The following is a 21,091-nucleotide window of genomic DNA, read 5'->3' as shown; positions in this document are numbered from 1 at the left end:
TGTGGGCAGGGAAGGGGTAAAGTCACCACCAGATCACAGACAAGCCCAGCCCGTCCTGTAGCAACCCCATGATACCTGTGCGCTCGCTGATGGAGGTCTCGGCACCTGGGGCACTCCCCAGGAGTGGTCGGAGGGTGAAGGTGTAGCGCTGGCCCAAACGAAGCCCAGAGACCTGCTGGGAGCTGGCAGCACCGGGCAGCGTCCGCCCTGTCTCCCCTCCAGCTGCCACCAAGGGGACAGAGTCAGGGGGATTTGTGAGCCCCTTGAAACAATGCTGCCCCCTGCCCAGGGCTGCCCTCCTGCCTCACCTGCTGGGGGTGTCCAGGAGAGGACGTAGCTAGAGGCACCAGGGACTGGGGTCCAGGTGAGTGTCACTGAGTCTCTCCGAACCTCTGTCACCTGCAGGTTGGTGACTTGGCCTGGGGCAGCTGCCAAGGATGAGGAGGAAAGAGTGTCCTGGCCCCAAAGGGCAGCCCTCACCCACCACCCTGCCCCAGCCCAAGTCTGGGACAGCCCGATCCCTGGGTGCCCTTCTAGGCTCCAGCCCTGTACCGGGGGTCCAAATCCCCCTTGTCCCCACACAGCCCCTTACCGGTGATGGCAGTGACAGTAGCCGGCTCGCTCTCCCGGCTGCCGACCAGGCTGGTGATACTGATGTGGTAGCGCTGGCCCGGCTCCAGCCCCCCCAGATCATAGGAACTGGCAGTGGCTGGGAGCTGCTGGCTGCGCTGGGCACCCCCTGCCCAGGGGGAGAGAGGGGTGAGGGGGTGCAGTGCAGGGGCTGCTGGGGATGCGGGGCTGCCGGATGGCTGCACTCACCCTCAGACGGGCGCCAGACCAGACGGTACCCGGTGCTACCAGCCACTGGCACCCAGGCCAGGCGCAGGCGGCGGTCCGAAGCCTCTGTCACCTGGAAGCTGCTGACTGGGGACAGTGGGGCTACCTCCGCTGTGGGGCAGAGAGGCAGGTGTTAGTTGCAAGTGTGAGGGGCAGGAGTGCCCAGCATTGCCCCGGGGTGCTGGCCGCTGCCCCAGCACTCACGAGTGGTGACGATGATGGAGACAGGGTTGCCCTCCCGGTTGCCAATGAGCGCCGTCACCTTCACCGTGTAGGAGACACCTCCCTCCAGGTCAGGGATGTCAAAGGAGCTAATGTGGCCAGGAACTCGCCGGCTGTTCTCCGAGCCCCCTGCCAAGGACCGTGGCATCAGCCCCCCACCCCACTGCCCTCACAGCCCGTCCCCATCCGCATCCCACAGTACCGTCCCTGCGGCTCCACACCACGCGGTAGGCAGTGGCTCCCGGCACACCGACCCAGGTGACACGGGCAACGTTGCTCCTGGACGCCTGCACCTCCAGCCGGGACACCGTCCCCACCTGCTCAGGTGCTGCAACACCGAGAGGGTCACTGTCACCCAGGCTCACGGCAAGGGGCCCCAGCCAGCACTGGTAGGCAGGGGGACACCTCACCTATCCTCCCTGTGGTGGTGACAGGGCTGCCCTCGCGGCCCTCCACAACAGCCGAGACACCGATGGTGTAGGTGACGCCAGCACGCAGCCCCTCAATGGTGAAGGTGGTGGGGTCAGCGGGAAGGAAGCGGGACTGCTCCAAACCTAGGAGACATGGCGGTGATGGGAAAGGCTCTGGCACTGCTGCTGCAGCATCCCACAGTCCCCATACTCACCGTTGCTGCCTCGCCACTTCAGCAGGTAGCCCCCGGCGCCTGGCAGCCCTCGCCAGGTGACCCGCAGCTGGCTGGGACCAACCTCCATCACCCGCAGCTCTGAGATGCTGCCCACCACTGGGTACTCTGCATTGCCCCACAAAACTGCGGTGTCACCTTGGGGTGCTCAGAGGGGCCTTAAGGCCACCCCAGTACCCCGAGGGCTTGCAGGGGGATAGAAGACAAACGCATGCTGGGGGCAGGGGAAACAGTACAGGGATTCCTGGTGACAGACCCTGGTGTGGACTTACTGAGGCGGACGGTGAGCGTGGCAGCACTGCCCTCCCGGCCCCCCGCTAGTGCTGAGACACGCACCAGGTAGGTAATGCCCTCCCGAAGGTCTCCCAGCTCCAGCCCCGTCTGGCTGCCTGGGATGCGCCTTGTCCTCTCTGTGCCATCTGCCAGGAAAAGAGCAGCTTCAGACCCTCAGTGCCAGCAGGGACCCCTGGGTGCTGCCCGCTCCCCCACACACACACTCACCCTGGTTGTTGCGTACCACCACTTTGTACTCGGAGGCACCAGGGACACCAGTCCATCCCAGTCGCACCCGCCTGCCCAACTCCTCAACCAGCCGCAGGTCTGACACAGCACCCAGGGGCATCTCCACGCCTGCAAGGGGATGGGGTGGGCACAGCTGGAGCTGTGTAGCTTGGACAGCACAGCCCCCATCCTAACCCTGGGATGTGACCAGAGAGCTGGGGGGAATCCTCAGGGCCAAGAGGGTGCCCAGGATGAGCAGTGCCATGCAGGATGCCCTCAGTCTTAAAGGCTTTTGAGGGTGGAGGACAACCCAAGGGACCCGTAGTGGTCACTCACCTGTCTGGAAGGTGGTGACGGGGGTGGCCACCTCCCCACCATCGTAGAGGGTGTAGAGGGTGATGCGGTACTCAGTGCCTGGCTGCAGCCCTGTCAGCTGATAGGTGGTACTGCTGCTGGGGAGTGACACCGTCCTGGGGGGCTCTGGTCCTGCGAGGATAGGAGGGTCACTGCTGGCTGCTGGCATGGGGGTCGGGGGGTCCAAAGGGGTGACCAGGCACCCTGAGCCCACCTGTGGCTCTCTTCCACTCCAGGCGGTATCCACGAGCATCTCGGGTACCAGTCCAGAGCACCTGGATGGACGTGGGGCCCAGGATGTTGGTCCGCAGCGTCTGCTCCACACCTGCCCCTGCAAGAAGGACCCCGTGAGCCAGGCTGCTCCGAGCCACTCGTCCCAGCGTGTCCCAGCCATCATGGCTGCTGGCCACCCATCCCAGCATGTCCCCTGGCATAGAGCCACAGGGGATGGTCCCCATCCTGTTTTGCAGTGATGGCACCAGGAGCAGAGCCAGAGGCCAGGGGCAGGGTGGCATCACCCGTGCCCACCACCTACCTGTCCTCTGCCGCACGGTGGCCGCGGGCCCCTCCAGCTGCCCGAAGAGGGGGGCCACCGTCACCACATAATCAGTGTTGGGCTGCAGCCCCCCCAGCGCGTGTGACGTCCGCCCAGCGTCCAGGTCCATCCTGTGCCTGTCCTGCCCTGCAAGAGCCAGCACAGCAGTCCCTTGGGGCATCCGGGAAGCAGGTGCCATCACCCATCTCCCATCCCTCCACCCTGGGGCCACCAGCAGAAGGGGTGCGAGCTCTGGGACGGGCACCTACCTGCAAGGGTTGCCCAGGAGAGCCGGTAGCCAGTGGCACCGCTGACCGGCTGCCAGGCCAGCAGCATGCTTTGTGCTGAGACGTTGTGGACAACCAAGTGCTGCAAGCCTGCCAGATGCCCTGTGGGTGGGAGGTTCCTGTCGCATCCACTCCATGAGAGTGGGGAAGGTGGCAGCAGAGAGAGCCTTCAACGGCAAACCCGACTGCTCAGGGGGGGTGAGAAGCCCCCTTGTCCCTGCTCACAGATGCTGAACTGCACCAAAGTCACCAAGCACAGCCTGTGCCCAGGCAGCTTCTTCAAAGCACCCCAGCTCCAAAAAACTGGAGCTCAAATGCCTTCCTCTCAATGCTTTAAATACTCTCTGCGGGTTAAGGCTGCCTGGGGCAGCTGAAGGGATTGGTTTGCCAAGATCTGAGGCTTGCAAAGGTATTGCCCCAGGGCCTCATCCCTGCCCCTGGCCAGCAATGCTTTCCAACACCCTCTTCCCTGGCAGAAACCATGCTTTCCTCCCAAAGAGCACAGCACTTGTATTTGCAAAAATCCCATCCAAACCCTACACTTCTTCAGCTGACACTTTTACCTCTCATGGGGAACACTTCAGAAGAAACACTCCCAGAAGGCAGTGAAGGAGCTCAGGAGCGTGCAGTGTTGCACTGCCCCTGGGAGCACCTTTTGGGGCTCAGAGCATCACCTCACAGTTGTGCTCTCCCACTTCCCCACCGTATCTCCCCCAGGCAGACGTGTGCCGGGCACCCCCATCCCTGATGACTGGAGGAGCATCCCCATGCTGGGAACCCATCCCTGGCCCATCCCGGGTCCAGGCGCAGTGCTTACGTGTCCGAGCAGTGAGGGTGGCAGGGATGGCCGGCTGCTGCGCGTAGCGGGGTCGGAGCGTCACCACGTACTCGGTGTCGGGGCGCAGGTTGCTCAGCGTGGCCGACTGTGCGCTGGCCCCCAGGCTCTTCTCCTCCCTCGGGGCTGCTCCTAGTCGGGAAGCAGAGGGGTGTGGGAGGGTGTGGGGGCACGGTATGTACCAGGCCCGGCAGAGAAGGGGTGTCTGTGGGCCGGCACCCTGCCCTGGGGATGCCAGGCAGTGCCAGGGGTGGGGAGCTCGGGGAGAGGCTGGGATGGCGGCCAGGGCAGGGGAACCCATCGGAGCGCCTAGGGCCAGGGAGGGGCTGCCAGGTGTGCGGCTCCAGCCCGGTGCCTGGCTGGGACGGGGGTCGGCCGCCCATGCCCTACACAGAGCAGCTATGGGGGCACATGTATGCTTGCGCTTCCAGCCCCAGACTGGGGCACACGCTAGGCCCCTCACCATCGTATGCACACCCCTGAGCACCAATGCCTTCAGGTATAGGAACACACACACTGTCTTCCCCACGCCTCCGCACACACGCGTGCCCTACAGCCCGCACACGAGTGCCAGCCACTGCGGTAAAGGCAGGCAAGCACGCACCCGTGGCACCCCTGGCACACAGCCCTACACCAGCCACCACGCGTGCATCCATCCCCCTGTGCACACACACTGCCATGCAACTCCAACCCACGGGGCTGCACAAAGGCAGGGCACTCAGGAAGCTCCTTCCCCTCGCAAGGGCTGTCCCCTCACCTTGCACAGCGTAGCTGAGGCTGTAGCCCTGGGGGGGCTCAGGGCCGGGCTGCCAGGCCAGCCGCAGGAAGGTGGGTCCAGTCTCCACCACACGGAAATCCAGCACGGAGCCAGCACGGCTCTCTAGGAAGAGACAGAGCCAGGAGTGAGCCCCCAGCTCCGCCTGCCGCATCCCCGTCCCCGCGCACACGGACACTCACGGGTACGTGCTCGGCTGGACACCGACTCGCCGATGCTGTTGGCGTACTGGGCGGTGACAGTGACCAGGTACTCCGTCCCCATGCGTAGCCCCCGCAGCACAGTGCTCGTCTCCCGAGGCCCCAAGCTCACCTGAGCAGGGGACAGCGTCACCCCACTGCCATCCCCAGGTCAGACAGTGGGGTGACCAGGGCCACCCGGGGACTCCAAGCAGGTAAAGGGGGGAGCACTGACCTCCTGCCTCTCAGCCACGATGGGCTGTCCCAGACCTGTCAGCGGCACGTGTTGCACCCGGTACCCAGTGACGGGGCCGCTGGCTGCTGTCCAGCGGATCTGCAGCTGGTCGAGGCCTCGCTCCTGGATCTCCAAGTTGGAGGGGCCGGCGTGACTTGGTCCATCTGTGGGGGAGCAGAGGGGCTGTCAGCTCCAGGAAGGGTGGGGTGGCGGGGAGGGTGGCACAGACACCTGCCAGCAAGATGGGATGGCCGGGAGGGCATTCTGGGGGGGATGGGTTCTAAGTGTGTACCCATGGTGAGTGCAGCCTGGCACCCAGCACTGCTGGCACCTACAGCCCACAGGGAGGAGGGTGGAGGCCCATACCCAGCAGGCGCAGGTTGCCCCCAACGCTCGTGCACACCCTGCGCGTCATCAGCGGCACCAACGTTCCCAGCAGCTTGAAGTCACCAACATAGAAGAAGAAGGCATCAGTGGGCATTGATGCCACACGGATCAGTTCCTTGTGATCAGCATTCTTGACCCCTGGCAGGGATGAAGATGATGGGTGAGGGCAGTGATCCTGAACCTGGCAGGAGCCCCCTGTGCCTGGTTCCAAAACCTCACTCACCCACAGCAAAAATTTTGATGCCCTGGCTCTTCAGCTTTGCTGCCGCCCCCTCAGCATCATCCTGGGACTTGCCATCTGTGATGAGGATGCAGATCTGCCAGGCCAGAGAGACCCATGAGATCCAGCCAAGGACCTGTGGACCTGCCACTTCCCACCTGGGCATCTACCCTGCACCCACCTGGGGAACCCCGGGTCGGAGTTGTGCGGGGCCAAAGAAGTTGTCAGCAACGTAGCGGAAGCCAGCACCAGTCCGTGTGTTGCCGCCCTTGTAACTCAGCTGCTGGATGGCCCTCCGGACACTGATGCCATCAGTGTGCTGGGAGAAGGGGAACTCCACCCTGAGGGACACGAGGAGACGTGTCAACCCTTGGGTCTGCTGCTCTGCCATCCCACACACCCGCTCCCTGGGGCTCACCGCGGCTCGTCGCTGTACTGCGCCACAGCGAAGCGCACCGCCTTCTCACCCACCACCTGCACAAAGGGCCCCACCAGCTCATCCATGAAGGTGCGGACAGCGCGGAAGTTGTTCCTGCCGATGCTGGACGAGCCATCCACCAGGAAGGCAATGTCAGCCTCCAGCACGTCCTCGCACACCGCTGCAGGGCAGTGACAGCACTCAGGGCACAGGCTGGCACCACAGCACAGTGGTGCTGGGCCCCTCCTGCATCCCCCCAACCCATGTGCACCGAGTGCTCAGCACCCACCTTGGCTCCTCTTCTGCGCCATGGCAGCCGGGGGGCCCAGGAGCGTGGGGAGCATGGCGAGGAGCAGCAGCCGTCCACTCATCCTGGGACCCTGCGGAAGAGGATGCTGCTGCCACCACCATCACCACACACCAGCCTGATGTCGCTGAGATCCCAGGACCATGCTGGGACAGGACAGCAAGGTGCCGGTGCCACACTAGGCACCGCTGCTGGCACCCCACAGCACAGAGCAGAGCCCCGCTTTGGGCCGGAGCAGAGACACAGTGGGGCTGTGCCCAGCCACGTTTCCACGCGTTTTCCCGCACCGGAGGAGCATCAATCTCACCGGAAAAGTGCCGGGCGGGCAGCAGCTGGCCTGTGCCTGGCCAAGCGGGAGCAGCGCTGGCAGCCCCTGGGCACCCCACGGCTCGGGCCGGCGGCGGTCCCGGCGCAGCGGGGCACGGCGGTGGGTCCCGCCGTGGTGGGTCCAGCCCGGCCGGATCCCGCTCGCTGCCGGCGCCGGAGGAGCCGCGTCCCGGCGGCGGGCGGCTGCCAGCCCCGGCTGCGGGGTGTGCGCGGGCGCTGCCGCCACAAGCCCTCCCCGCTGCCTCCTGCCTGCCCGCTCCGCGCCCCGGCACCGGCCGCGGCTCACCCCGGCTGCTCCTGCCCCCGGTGCCCGTGCCTGCAGCGGGGCGGGCGGTCAGAGCGGGGTGCTGCAGGGCAGGTTCGGCGGAGCTCTACCCGCGAGAGCCCCCGCACCCCGCCGCTTCCCACGCACAGGGCTGCGGGGTCACCCGGCCCGACACCCCTGCGATGGCCACGCCGGGGCTCGGTCCCAGCGCAGCCCGGCCCGGCCCGGGAGGTGCGAGCCCGGCGGCCGCCCCGACGCGGGAGGGTGCCCGCGTGGGAAGCTCGACCCTGCTCCGCAGCGCTGACTCCCCCCACACCCCCCCCCCGCAGCAGGACCCCCGCCGCAGTCCCCCCGGCCGCAGACACTCACCCACCGCCCCCCCGCGGGGCTTCGCCGTGCCGCTCCGTGCCCCTCCGTGCCGTACCGGGCCGGGCCGGGTGCAGGCGGTGTCGGCGCGGAGCGGCCCCCGGCGCTCCCGCCCCTTTATTGAGGGCGGCCCGGAGCGCGGTGCCGGCGAGGGGGTGGGAGGGAAGCCAGAGCGTCACGGCCCCCGCCTAGCCCGGGCCCCAAAAAGGGCTTTTCCCACCCGCTCCCCGGGAGAGGAGGAAAGCAGCTTCTCGGGCTGTTCCCTCAAAGTCGGTCGCACCCCGGGCAGGGGCTGCAAGGCTCCGGGATGAGGATGAACCGGGAGGAACCGAACCGGGGATGGGTTCTTGCCATGGACACCTCGGTGTGGGGCTGAGCCAGGCCCCAGCGAGGCTCAAGGCAGTTTTCTCTTCAGCATCTCCATCCTCCCAGTCCCAGGAACACGGTGAGTGGCTCAGACCAGGAGCTGGCTGTGCACTTCCACCCATCTCAGGGCAATGGGCAGAGCTGGACGGAGCTGCCACAGGGACCTGAGCACCTGCCCCTCCCCGGGTTAGAGCCTGGCTCTGAGCACCAGCCTTGGGAAGGATGATGGGGCTGCTCCCCATGCTGACGCAGCTCCCACAAGGTTGCAGGACAGCCGGGCCTCAGACAGGGCCTTTCCTGCACCCACAGGTCATGGTACTTCTCATGTGGGATCCTAACACCCATGGCTTAAGTATAGGTGCTGCACTGGAGCCAGTTGTGGGGCATCCTCCTGCCCTGCTCTAACCACCATCTCCCAGCAGCCACTGGCCAAGACCCATCTAGCTCCCCCAGAGCTGGAGAAACATGCTGCAAAGCCACTGGCAGCGTGAAAGCAGATGGTGGAAAGAGGTGAAAGGGAGAGGATGCTCAGGAAGGTGGGCAGGGACACTGCACTGGCCTCACTCCCCGCCCACCCAGTGACTGGAAGCACTGTCCCCTGGGACTTCTCCTTGGCCCAGGGTGCACCCATGACACTCAGGGTGCCCCTCATCCACAGGGCTCTCTGTGGGACCACACTGCTCCTTGGGACAAATCGTGTCGTACCCCATCCTCACTGCTGCCTGTGCTCACCTGGGACTGGCCCTAGCACATGCCGTGTGCCACCTCCCCTCTTCCCTCTTGGCCACCACGATCCCCCTGCACCCAACCCCCAGCGTACCTGTGCCCTCGTGGCCAGCTGGCCAGAGGCTCCCCTCCGGCTCCTGGTGGGGCAGTGGGCAGGTCCAGGGGCATCTTCCTGCAGGCAGCAAGGGGAGCGACAGTAGGGGTCCCTGGGGCCCAGGGCCACCTCACAGCTGGGGGCCCAGGGCAGGGCCACCTGCCACCGAGCAAAGATGCTCCAGGGCCGGCTGCAGGCAACTTTCCCAGGCACACACTGTTCCCAAGCAGGGGAGGAGCAGCGATGCCCCCACTCTTCTTAAAGGCGCAGCAAGCAGTGCATCCCCTTCCTCTTCATTAGCCTTCCTCTCATCAGGCCCCAGCCCTGGCCCCCAAACCTGGCCGGACGATTCCAAAGTTCACCACAGCCACACATTTCCCCCTGCCTGCCCCAGCTCTCTAGGTCCAGCCATGGGTCCATCATCCCTAGGTCAGGACCGTCCCCAAACCCTCCTCCCACCGGAGCCTGCTTAATGAAGGCAGGGCGGCCTGTCCCAATTAGACAAGGGGCTTCGTTAAACAAGGAGTGGAGGGGTCTGCCAAGGGCTTTGCGTCTGGCCCTGGGCCCGGAGCTGACGGAGCAGCCCCACAGCACGGTGCCGGCAGCAGGTCACGGGTGGCCAGGGGTCACTCCAGCTGAGTGGGCAGTGCTGGAGGGAGCATCGCCCACCGGGCACTGCAGCCAGAACCACCAGGGCAGAGAGACTTTCCAGCCATGCCAGGGGCTCTGCCTCCCCTGCCTCAGCCCCCAGGAACATGGCAGGCAGCAGTGCGGGGTGGTCCCCAAATCCTGCCCCCCCACAGGCAACCCAGCAGCACCTTGACTGACTTACCAGCAGCATCCCCCTCACATTGACACTGGAGAGGGGCATGTAGTGGTGCTGGGTCCCCAAAATCAGAGTGCCTCCCTCTTCATGGCGTTTCCCAGTTCCCATCACGCATACCAGGGCCAGGGAAGGAATTTGTGGCCCCGGGGGCACGGGAAGGTGCTGCCTCGGCAGAGGGAGAGCACCAGGTGCGAGTGACTCACACGGCTGCCCTGCACCAGTCCCTCCGGGAACATCCTGAAAAGCTGTCTGCCCATTCCCAGGCCTGGCAGCCAGGCCACCAGTCCTTATTCCCACAGCCCAGGCTTGGGGGTCCCCATCTCCCCGGGGGGCTTGGCCCCAAAGTACATGGGCTCCTCCCCACTGTGAGCTTGGTGGGCTGGCCCTAACTGCAGCCGTTCGCTGCGGCCTGCCCTGCGCGTGCCACGCTGGCCCCAAATACCACTTGCCTGCTGGCCACATGCCCCTGTGACACAGCCTCTGCTGCCACGTACATCTCAGATAGCCAGAAGTCCCAAAGCATCTCCCCGGGTCCCACAGGCCCTGGTGCCCACAGGCACTGCCCCTCAGGGGGTCACAGCACCCCAGGAAACCCAGTTAGAGAGTGAACACGCAGGAAGCACCAGGGCTGAGCTGTTCCCTGCCCAGTGCTTGCCAAGCTGGTGATCTCACCACTGCCTTGGTGGGGAACAAAAGCAAAACCTCTTTCCTTCATCCCCAGGTGAGGTTTCAGCTCCGTGTCGGGCAGCAGGAAAGGTGAGTCACGCGGCACGGTGAGACACAGCGCGGTGAGACACATGCTGGGCTGCAGAGCCAGCTGTGGCCACGCTGCCGTGGGTCCCACACCCCGTCCTCTGCCCACCCTCTCCACACCCTGCTGCTTTTGGGACTGATCCCGTGGGGCTGGGAGTGCGCCCACCCTTTACAGGCCCTGTGGTGGTCCGGCAGTGCTCCCAGCTCCAGCACGGTGCTGGCATCCCCGGCTGGCAGGGAGGCAGAGGGCAGCTCCAGGGCTGCTGGAAAGGAGCTGCCCCATCTTGAGGTCCTCTTAAATTTGGGGACTTTCAGATGGAGGGGAGCAGGGGGGTGGGGGACTGGTGCCGAGGCAGGAGAGGGGAGGAGGAGCTGGCCGGAGGGGGAACGTTGGCTGCCGCAGGGGCCGGTTGGGACATGCTCCAGGAATGTCTCCCAGCACCAGGCACCACCAGCTCCCTGCTGCAGCACCCAGCCTCCCGCCTCTCACCGGAAGGGGCCCGGGGACCCCGTCTGCCATCACCAGCCAGCTTAGGGAGAGCAGTGGAGGGCCAGCATCATGCTCACAGTGTGGCTGCGGGGATCCTCCTGTGTCCCCATGGGGCCCCACAGCAAGTCACAGAACAGCCCAGGGTTTGGAACTGGTCACCCCTTACCTCCTGCTGACCTGCCCTGGGACGGCTGGGGTGAGGGGTGGCCCTCCTGGCTGCATTTCACAAGGGGAACAGACAGCAGACCCCCAGCTCCTCTGTGCTGGGCAGGACACCTCACACAACACTCTCCATCCTGCTGCTGCCCAAAGCTGCATCCCTGCAGGGAAAAGAAGCAAAGTGTGACATCAGGGTAAAGTCATGACCACTGAGCTGCCCCCTCTCTCCGGTGGCTCTGGGGATGCCCAAAGCAAGGGGGATGCCCCACAGTGGGTGCAGGGGCAGCAGCAGGGAGGCTGTGGTGCATGGAGGAAGACAGAGCGAGGCAGGTAGTCCTGCAGCAGCCAGGCTTGTGGTCCCACTGTGCCCCCACACCAGGGCTCCCCATGGGGTGGAAGCATGCCCCAGCTCCCCCCACAGCTGCTGTGGAGGGATGGGAAGTTTTTTCTGCCCATAAACTGTTGTGTCTAGAGGCTGCTGCCAGCGTGGCTATGCACCAGCATCTCACGAAGCTGCGCTGGATTGCAGCCAGACCCTGCTGTCCGTGCAGACAGGGCTCAGAGGGAACAGTGATGTGACACCGCAGGGATATGACCCCCTGCCCTTGGCTGAGTCAGGCAGGAGGAGGCAGCCCTGCTCAGCTCGACTGCGAAGGCCAGGCTGGCTCTCAGGGACAGCGAGGGAAGGGAAAGCCAGGTACCACCAGTACTCAGCCAAGGGCCAGCAGTGGGTGAGGGCGGGGGCGATGGCAGCAGGATGAGGAGCCAGCAGCACCGCATGGGGCTCTAGAGTCCCTAGTTAACATGCTACCTTCATCAGCTGCATCCTGGACTGAGCTTTGGGTGATGCTCGGGATGCCCAAGAGGCTGCACAGTGGCTGGGGTTGGGTGTTGGGGGCCCAGGGGGTGCAGGCAGGGGCTGTGACGTGCCCCAGTGCTGTACATGACCACCCACAGAGCCTGGCTCATTGCATAGAGATTCAGCTTCTCAACTGATTTGAGCACAAGCTGCTGCCCTTCACCCCTCACCTGCAGCAGGGACTGGGCTCCCTAAAACGAGCCTGGTTTGCCCTGAGGATGGGGATGCAGGAGAGGGTGAAAATGCAGGGACCAGATGCAGCAAAGCTCCCCCAGCACCGCTGTGTGGGACCAGTGCTACTTTCCCCCATGCTGGGGGGAAGCCCTGTGGGGTGCACGTGCCCTAGAGATGCCCCATGGCACCATGGAAGGGAAACTCCTGCCTTTTAGCAGGGGCAGACAAATTGCCTGTCTCAAGGGCACGGCGGATTAGGGTGCTCCTGGCCCAGCCCTGGCTGCGGGGTATGCAGGCAGCAGCAGGCAGCAGCAGGCAGCGCCCGGGGCACGGCTGAGCTTGGGGTGCGTGAAGGGGGACCCAGGGACTCCTCCTGCTGCCAGAGCAGGGGCTGGCAGAGCAGAGGGAGCAGTTTCCCCTCCGATGCCTGCAGGCAGGAGAAGATGAAGGGAAACTGAGGGAGAGCTGCCAGCCCGCAGCGCGCGTGCTCGGGGCATGTGTGGGCTGGGGCTGCGGTGCGCGGAGTGTGACTCGCGCTGCCGGATGGCTGCGCCAGCCTGTGCCCTCCTGCCCCGAGTGCCTGCACCCATCAGTGCCGCCCCCAGCCCCGCACAGCCGTGGGGCTCCCCAGGGACCAGCAGCAGCGCAGTGCCGTGGGCCAGGCGAGGTGAAAGGTGGCATTCCTGCAGCCATCCCCTGGGAGAGCGGTTCCGGGCGAGGTCAGGTCACTGGTGCTTCCCTGCAGCACTGGGGGAGGCGAGGGGATCATCTTACCTGCAAACACCCAGGTACCTCATCTCTGGCTGCTCCCAGTCCTCTCCAGCATCCCTCCGGGAAGGTGTGCGGGCAGATGGGGCAGATCAGCCCTCATGGGGTTGCTGCAGGGACTATCACCAGGACAGGCTGCTCTTAGCCTTGCACAGTGCCTGCCACTGCACCACGCCCAGCTCCAGGGGCAGGGCAGGAGGGACACCAGGGCTTCAGCAGCCTGGAGGAGCACACAGGAGCCCAGCGTTGCTCCCAGGAACCTCGCAGTAACGCTCAGCAGTGCTGTGAGCAGGATGGTACCACTGCTGTCTGCTTGCCACACACAGAGGAGAGCTGCCTGCCAGTTCCCAAACCCTGTAGCACATCTGCACCCCATCAGAGGGGGACAAGCACTGCAAAGCCATGGCTGCCCCATCCCTCCTGCCCCAGAGCTGGGACCAAGTGGTGCAGGGGGAGATGGGAAAGGCCCTGACACTTTTCTCATATACGGACCCCTCTCTGCTACCCAATGCCAAGCTTTTTTCCCTCCCAGGCCTGGGAAACAGCAGCTTCCAGGCTCCAAGCATGGCACCCAGCACCTTAAGGCCAACTGTGGGCAAACCCAGACACGGCAGTCCCCACTGTGGGCTGTTGGCTGGAGCAGAGAAGGGAGGAAGCAGGCAGGCAGCACGCTGGCCTGGGAAGCTGGAGCCATTCCCAGGATGAATGCAAGAAGCTGCTCCTCTGAGGGGGTGGGGGTTCCCACAGCTTGATGGGGCCAAAGCATTTGTTCCTCCCTCCCCCTGGTTGCAAGAGCAGATACCTTGCTGGCTGTAGCAGCTCAGGGCAGCAAAATTCCCAGGGGAGGAGCGTTGCCAAGAGGAACAGCTGGGAGCTGAAGGAGCCAGCCCTCAGGGGCCCAGATTCCAGCCCTGAAAGATAGGAGCAAGGACACGCTGGACCACTGTCCTGGGCCCCTGCTGCTGCAGCAGGGCTCGGGGCAGAGAGTCTTCATCCCTTCTTCCCAAAGGATGGAAACAACCAGCCGCTCATGGCTTGTGCACAAGCCCTCCTGCTGCTCAGCCACAGACAGAAGCATGGCCAGCCCTGGCAGAGCAACACACCGGCCCGCGCTCGGAAGCGACTGGCAAGAGGGACGTGCTCTGAAGTTGCACAAGAGGGAGTTTGCCCCCCTCAGATCTCCAAGCCCAGCTCTCCCACAACCCGTGGTCCCTGCTCGCTCCTCTTTTTGGCTGGATCCTGCTCTCGCCCCACTTTTGCATCTGGGATACGGCTCTGGGGGCTGGCAGACAGGGCGGTTGCTCAGTGCTTCCTCCCTGCCTCTCTTCAAGTGTTTCACAATCGGCACCAACACCCTCCCAAAACTACCTGCGGCCCCGTGTAGATTTCTGGCAGGGCTCATGAAAGAGCACCCGTCCTGCTGCTGGCGGGGCTCGGCCGCTCCCCATGGAGTCGCGGGGAGCATCCCGGCAGCTGGCGGGAGACGTGCAGGGCGGCACCGCAGGCACGTGCTCCGCCAGCGAGGGCTCAGCACAGCCTGCACCGGGGCGCGGCGGGGGGCCCTGCCTGGGACACGCAGGGGGTACGGGCTGCTAGAGAGCCGGGGCATGCTGCGGGCTCCCGGGGAGGGGATTGTGCTGGTCTTTGGTGCTGGTGGAAGTATGTGGATGGCACAAGGTCCTGTGCCAGCAGGAGGCCATGGCGCTGGCCTGCAGCAGGGCTGTGTCACCCAGCAGCTGTTGGTGCCACCCTGTTTCATGCAGGAGACACAGACACAGTCCAGTCCGTGGGAAGGATGATAAAGTTTGCCCATCATTCTGCTGAGGGGAACGGGCAAGGAAGGCAGCACCACGGGGGACTGAGGTTGCAGGAGGGGCTGGGCACAGCCCTACCTGAGGGGCAGCAGCTGGGGTGCAGGGGGGCCAGCGCTGCAGAGGGATTGGAGCAGCTCACGAGATCAGGCTTGCCCTCGCAGCTCTCCCCGCGAGGCTGTGCCATTGCTCCTTCGGCTCCTTGGCTGGGTGCCCAACTCCAGAAGAAAAGAATAAAAAGGACGAAGCACCCGCCCTGCCCCGCCGGGGGAATCGCTGTCTGTCACCATGGGAACCCCCCCCCCTCCCCAGACACCCCCCAGGATGACTTCATATCTCCATCGAGGGGGAGGACTGCATCACCCGAATGGCACGGGGCAGCCAGCCACGCACAGCGTGTGCAAGGACCTCTGCAGCTGGGGACATGGGGCAGGACACTGCAGAGCTCCAGGGTGGAGGCTAAGCAGTACCGGTGAGGGTCCTGCAGAGGACAGGGGTACAGTCTGCACCCACACAGAGCATCCCCAGAGGAACAATGACTAGGAGCTCCAAGCTCCATCTCCTTGCAAGAAAACATGTCTCCATCTCCACCTCTGCATCCCTCCTCACCTTCATCGGGGGAGAGAGAAGCACAGGATCCCAGGTCTGCCCACCCCCCAACTTTGGGACTCACCAGCCTGGGACTGCTGGACCTCAGCCCTCTGCCTCCTCCTCAGCAAAGCTGGGGCAAGGTCACCTGTGAGTCACCACTGCGCGTGCGAGGCAGGAACGGGAGATACTTGTGTTCCCATGTCATAGGGGCTCTTGCCAAGCGCTGCACATCTGGAACATCTATAAACAAAGCCAGGGAAGCCAGAGAACCACAGCAGAGAGCTGCCGGCGACAGTGGGGACCTCCAGCTTCACAGCGGCCAGGCAGGGGGAAGGGGTGGAAACACAGACCTGCCACGTGGAGCCCAAACACCCAGGCTCAAGCACACTCACCCACAGCCCCTTGGCATGCCAAGGCATCCTCCATGCCAGGTAAGCCGAGGCAGGAACTTGGGCTACACACACTGCCTGCTGCTCCGGTTCCTAGGACCACACCACTGCTCACCAAGGCTCCCATGAGAGGTCCCAGGACCACTCGCTGTATCTGTGGGCAATTATCACTTCACAGATCCCTACCTGGAAAACACCACTCCAAATTTCACCAGTAACACTAAGCTTGTCTCTTGAGCACTGCTCAGGAGCAATGGGGTCCAGGTGGAGAGGCCATAGGGTCAGTATACATGGATCCATACTACGCTAAACTGTATCCTGAGAAACTCAGGACACAGTTTCCTGAAGCTGAAACATATCAGCTGCTAAATCTTGAAGCAACACAACTTTAATTCCCTAGATTAAACATTCAAATAGGGAAGAAAAAATCCCCCCCCGGAAGAGTCAGCTCACTCTTCCCTAAACATAACAAATAGAAGATAAGCAGCACGTTCCCTTTATAGCACCATCCAAGTGCCTGCTCTGAACAGAAGTTACACACAACATGGCAAATGGGGTGCAGTGCTGGTACACAGGGCTGTTTCCCAAAAGGCTTTGCCCACCTGAGTGAGCACATGCTGGGGGCAGTGCACGCAGAGCCGCTTCGCTCTGCGTAAACACCCAACGTCACTCCCCAGGCTCTTGGTGAAACTAAGGCAATAAGGAAGAGCACTCAAGATGCTGAAAGGGGAGCCTGAGTATCTTAATTACATAATTAGCCTCACGCAAATCAGGTCATATGGCACTCGATCGACCTCCCTTTGCTGCCTGTGCTACCCAGTTCTCACACTAAGGCAGCATACAGGGCCCTAAATAATCCCTGTGTGCAGTGGAGGCTCAGTGATGGGTGGTGCCACACCGAGCAGGAGCACTGTCTCTAGGGCGCCTGGCAAGTGACCCAGCACAGGTACTACTACCCCTGTCTCTTTGTAAGCAAAATCCCTCCTACTCTCTCAGATCCAGGCTGGGACCTCCCCAGGCTGCCCCCCAGCAGCCCAGTGCTGGGCCGGCAGCTCTGTTTTCCATTCCTGGGCACATGAGGAACCCAGTAGATCCTCCTCCATGCTTCTAGTAGCTTTTCTGAGCACCCCCAGCAATGGGTTCAAGGGGCAGGAAAGCCAAGCTTCAGCTCAGCAGCCCCTCTAAAAGCCTGAGGAAGAAAAATGTGTAAGGAGAAAGAGCTGGAAAAGAAGAGACTTGTATGGAAAAGTGAGAACCACTGATCCTCTTTGGATGGCGTGTGGGGTAAAGCAGCTTTTAATGAGGGTGCTGAGGGCTCAGACTCCCCCTTCCAGACGTGCCATTGAAGAAAGAGCTCAGACAATGGAGACAAGTCCTGCACCATGCCCTGCTCAGCCTCATGCTTCGTGCAGCCCGGGACAGCTGTAGCTGGCAGTCAGGCCTGGATGGGCCCTTTGTCCGTTGCTTTTCCACACAATGAATATGCCAAAGCTTTAGATGAGCCATAGATGAGCCACGGCCTTTTCCAACTAGGAAATGGCATTTCTGGACACATGTCTGGATAACACTGCTCGCTGTTCCTCTCTCCCAGCATATGGAGCCCCCACAGAGCACAGCAGCCTGGGCAACACCAGCCTGCAAGTCTGCCAAGCGCTGGGCACCAGCCTCAGCCCAGCAGCCTGCGACCCTGCTGGGTGGTGCTTCAGCACAGGGAGAACTCAGCCCTGCTCTGAGCAGGCCACACCAAACAGTGGCTGGCTGGTGGAAAAGAGCCCTGGAGCCATGGTGATCTCTGTGCCAAGGGGTGCAAGCAGTACACACGGACCTGCCAGGATGAGACACCAGCAGAGCTGTGCCTCTAATGCCCTGTCTCCTAAACCCTGCTCACCTAATCACTCCAGCTGCCATTTGCCACCGGCCTCAGCAGGAGGGTGGGTAGAGAAGCAGGCCCAGAGAGCTGCAGGCTCTCCTCCCAAAAGCTCTTTGGCACCAAGGTACGGCACGGCTCCAAGCCTCTCATTTCTGTGAAAGCCTCTCTGCAGCTCCCCGCTTCCCTGAGGACAGGCTTGGCTCAGCACCTATGATTAGTATCAACTGTACTTTCCAGGGGGGGTAATTAGTTCAGGTGAGGCAACTACTGACAGTTGGCTGCTGTTGCCCCTCTTGGCAAGCGCCTGAATCCCAAACAAGCAGCTCACATATCAAAGGGGCTGCCTGCTCCACAAGCAGATCCACCCTGTACATCCGCTCCAGCTCTGCAGCCCCACGCTGGGGGTACCCACAGCTTTTCCTGGTAGAGACCAGGGAATCCTGGAGCACTCAAGCCCCAGCTGCTAGCAAGTGCTCCCTGTTCTCACTGCTGGACTCCATGTACCCACAATAGCTCTCTGTGGTGGAAACAAGTCACCAAATGCTGTGCAGGTGGCGTTGCAGAGCCATGCACGGGGTGCACACAATGCTCCACCATACCCTCCTTTCCAAATCTTCCTCTCTTCCAGCCAAGAAGCAGAGTGCCAAGGTGGTCAGGGAGGGAAAGCAATTGCTTGAAGGTAGTTGGAGGACGTGAGCTTCAAAGAAGAAACTTTACTGGGAAAGGGTAAGGCAGCACAGTGCAGAAGGGGAGGGAGCAAAGGCCAGTTCATACACCAGACTACATTTATCAGCAGCCTAATGGGATCCCAAGTAACCTTCCAAGTGAAGTAGCAAAATAAAACACTTAAGCCATTGAAAACTAGACTGGTCAAAGAACCCCGCTGAACAATCCTGCATTGTCCAGGCAGCCAGGAAACAGATTTATTAGGTCACCCAGGCCATCTCCAGTTTCGGTGAAATTGCCCTGTTCTAGGGATGGTTCCAACTCCTCTGGCACTGCCACTGTCCTTCACCAGGCAGCAGAAGCCGCAGGAAGGGGAGGGCTCCAGAGGAAGATCTCACTGTCAAGGTTCAGGAAAACAGAGGTAGGACACTTCCGTTATGCCAGACATTCCCCAGTTTGGATTCCCTTGAACTGAGGCTGCTCCATTGGAGGAAAAGAAACATCTCCCTATGGCTCAAACAGCAAGAGACCTGCCCATGAGATTAGAGCTTTGGTTCCTCCAGCACCAAGGCATTCAGCTGCCAAAAGCTTGATGAGCCTGCACCAGCTCCAGTGCTGGCTTCCCAAGGCCCTCACTTCAGCTCAGTGCACGGGTGTCTTTGGCAAGCGGGAACGTTTTGAACTCCTGAACAGGTTTTCCCTCCTCACCTTTTGGATACCTGGTCTGGCTGCCCAGAAAGGGGCTTGCCAAGCAAAAATGTTACTACAATCCTTTCAGTCCTCCGAGCTGGTGGGCATGGACTGTCACAGCACCCAAACACACCAGGCACTGCAAGACACAGTGCCACTGGAACTGCAGCCAGATCCCAACATCCTGGGCACAGCTCAGACTCCCAGCTGCTAGTGGGCACCCCACCACACTCAGCACCCAGTGCCACTCACCAGGGCACGGTTCCTAGTCTAGATCAGCCCAGATACTTGGATTTCTACATGGGTAAAAGTACCTACAAAATACCTCCTGACACCACGTGAACCAGCCACCCCTGCAGAGCTGCAGCCTCTTGGGTGGGAGAACGCAAGGGGTGTTAGTCCTCTCTCAAGGGCTGGGAGCACACTGATCAGCACAGCCAGGCTGTACCCTCTGGAAAGCAACAGTTGCAGTGGGGTTTTAACCTGTTCCTCGTACAGAGGCACACAGGAGGGGCTGGGGAATTACTCCAGGAAAACAACTATTCCCAAGCAGATGCCTCCAGAGAAGAAAACCTTGTAGGAAATGCTAAAGCAAGGATGTACATCTGTACATCTCCCTTTCCTTGTACTTCTCACCAACTGTGAAACACCCTGGAAGCTCACCCAGGAGGAAGAGGGGCAGGGAATATACAGCAATGGAAAACAAAGGAGGATTACAATCACTAAACCAAGACAGAATCGTTTCCCAGTTCCACAAGGCTTAAGGCATAAGTGAGCTTGGTTACTTTTCCAGCTGCCAGTGCACTTGCAACGAGCCAGAGCTTGTGGTGATAGTTAAACCCCAATTGCATCAAGCACATTTAACAGTTTCAAACTTGCCTGGTACATGCAGTGAGTTCAGACACACTGACTCTCTCATCAAGAATCCAGATTCAGCACACGGCATTAGTCTGAAGTGTAATGACTAACTCCTAGAAACTTTTACACTATTTTTAAATCCCACTTGTCGGGGCAGCACCTGGAAATTAAATGAGAACCCCAGAGAGATTAGTTTTTAAAACAAAAATTAAAGCAGAGTACCTCGCAGCTTCCGAGAGTAGCTGTGACAGGCTAGTGCCACCTGGTGGGAAGCTGCTCTCCATTCCCCCTGCTCAGCGTCATCCTTTGTCCCATGCTCCAGCTTCTCAGGAGCAAACAAGGGAGCACCCACCAGATCACCGAGGCAGAAAAGGGCTGGGTAGCTCGTTCAATTTTTCAGACTTAAGGATTATTTTCCAGGTACAGGCCAGGCCATCCAATGCATCAGCAGCCTCTCAGCTATTGCACAGGCAATGGATAGATGGAGGCTCATCTGCAAGAAGAATGTGTAAGACCAACATACTCCACAAGCTCTGCTCGTTTCTGAGCTGGTTTACAACTAACCAGGAAGCTCAAGATGAGAGGTACCATGTCCCCATACAGGCTCTGGAAAGGTTTGTCTAGCAACAGCTGCAGGTCCTCACATCATCTTAATTCTGCTAGAGACAACTGCCTCAATTGCACTGAGGCAGCACCAAGCAAAGCCAGGCTGAACACCTTCACCAGACTGAAGGGATGGTGAGAACTCAACCAGTTTGGTCTGTAATTCATCAGGGAGCAAGGGATCTGCACAGACTTGTCCTCCCACAGAGGCGGTCACTCCAAGAGGATCCCAAACAGCCAGAACAGAAACACTACTACCACACCCTGGGGACAAGAGGAAGACCACCTTTCCATGGGTACATTTTGATCTCCTTGACCAGCAGGACAGCACAGAGGTCCCCTCAGAGGGCCCTTCATTCTTAGGTCTGCAAAGACAGTGATGCTGCAGCCCAGGTTTGACCATGATGCTGCTGCCCAGCACAGAAAGGCACAGTGGAAATAGCCAGAGCTACCCCATCAGCCTCATACCAGTGGAAACAGTTCCTTCAACCAGCCTAAAGACAAGGCCACCAAGCCAGGACACTGCCAGCTCAGGACAGAGGAAGCAGGGCTGCAGACAAGCACACAGACAAGCTTCTAGCACGAGTTCTGACAAATCGAGACTGGCTGGTCCAATACCTCATCACCTTGGCAAGATCAACAGTGTCTACACACACAGCAAGACACAGACACAGCAAGACACAGTTGACACCCAGCAGACCCAGC

At 61.6% G+C, this 21,091-nt stretch overlaps 1 protein-coding gene across 1 annotated transcript in view; it reads right to left on the bottom strand.

The window, feature by feature from the left end:
• The window catches only part of COL7A1 (collagen type VII alpha 1 chain), a gene marked incomplete at its 5' end in the record, with an annotated part of 28,618 nt that extends 21,819 nt beyond the window's left edge, over positions 1-6,799 (bottom strand). The window contains 23 exons of the mRNA XM_084269555.1: positions 76-222; positions 309-428; positions 593-728; positions 839-948; positions 1,042-1,188; positions 1,262-1,387; positions 1,470-1,613; positions 1,685-1,828; positions 1,975-2,121; positions 2,204-2,332; positions 2,540-2,689; positions 2,772-2,888; positions 3,093-3,239; positions 3,362-3,481; positions 4,197-4,346; positions 4,972-5,094; positions 5,172-5,301; positions 5,404-5,567; positions 5,770-5,928; positions 6,014-6,107; positions 6,192-6,351; positions 6,429-6,609; positions 6,718-6,799. Coding sequence (XP_084125681.1) covers positions 76-222; positions 309-428; positions 593-728; positions 839-948; positions 1,042-1,188; positions 1,262-1,387; positions 1,470-1,613; positions 1,685-1,828; positions 1,975-2,121; positions 2,204-2,332; positions 2,540-2,689; positions 2,772-2,888; positions 3,093-3,239; positions 3,362-3,481; positions 4,197-4,346; positions 4,972-5,094; positions 5,172-5,301; positions 5,404-5,567; positions 5,770-5,928; positions 6,014-6,107; positions 6,192-6,351; positions 6,429-6,609; positions 6,718-6,799 — 3,127 coding nt within the window. The remainder of the gene's footprint in view (positions 1-75; positions 223-308; positions 429-592; positions 729-838; positions 949-1,041; positions 1,189-1,261; positions 1,388-1,469; positions 1,614-1,684; positions 1,829-1,974; positions 2,122-2,203; positions 2,333-2,539; positions 2,690-2,771; positions 2,889-3,092; positions 3,240-3,361; positions 3,482-4,196; positions 4,347-4,971; positions 5,095-5,171; positions 5,302-5,403; positions 5,568-5,769; positions 5,929-6,013; positions 6,108-6,191; positions 6,352-6,428; positions 6,610-6,717) is intronic.
• Positions 6,800-21,091: the final 14,292 nt, after the last annotated feature.

This window comes from Gallinula chloropus (genome assembly GCF_964237585.1).
Source record: "Gallinula chloropus genome assembly, chromosome: 12".
Taxonomy (NCBI): Eukaryota; Metazoa; Chordata; class Aves; order Gruiformes; family Rallidae; genus Gallinula; species Gallinula chloropus.
Note: the sequence above shows the minus strand (reverse complement) of the source record. Positions and strands in the feature narration are given on the sequence as shown.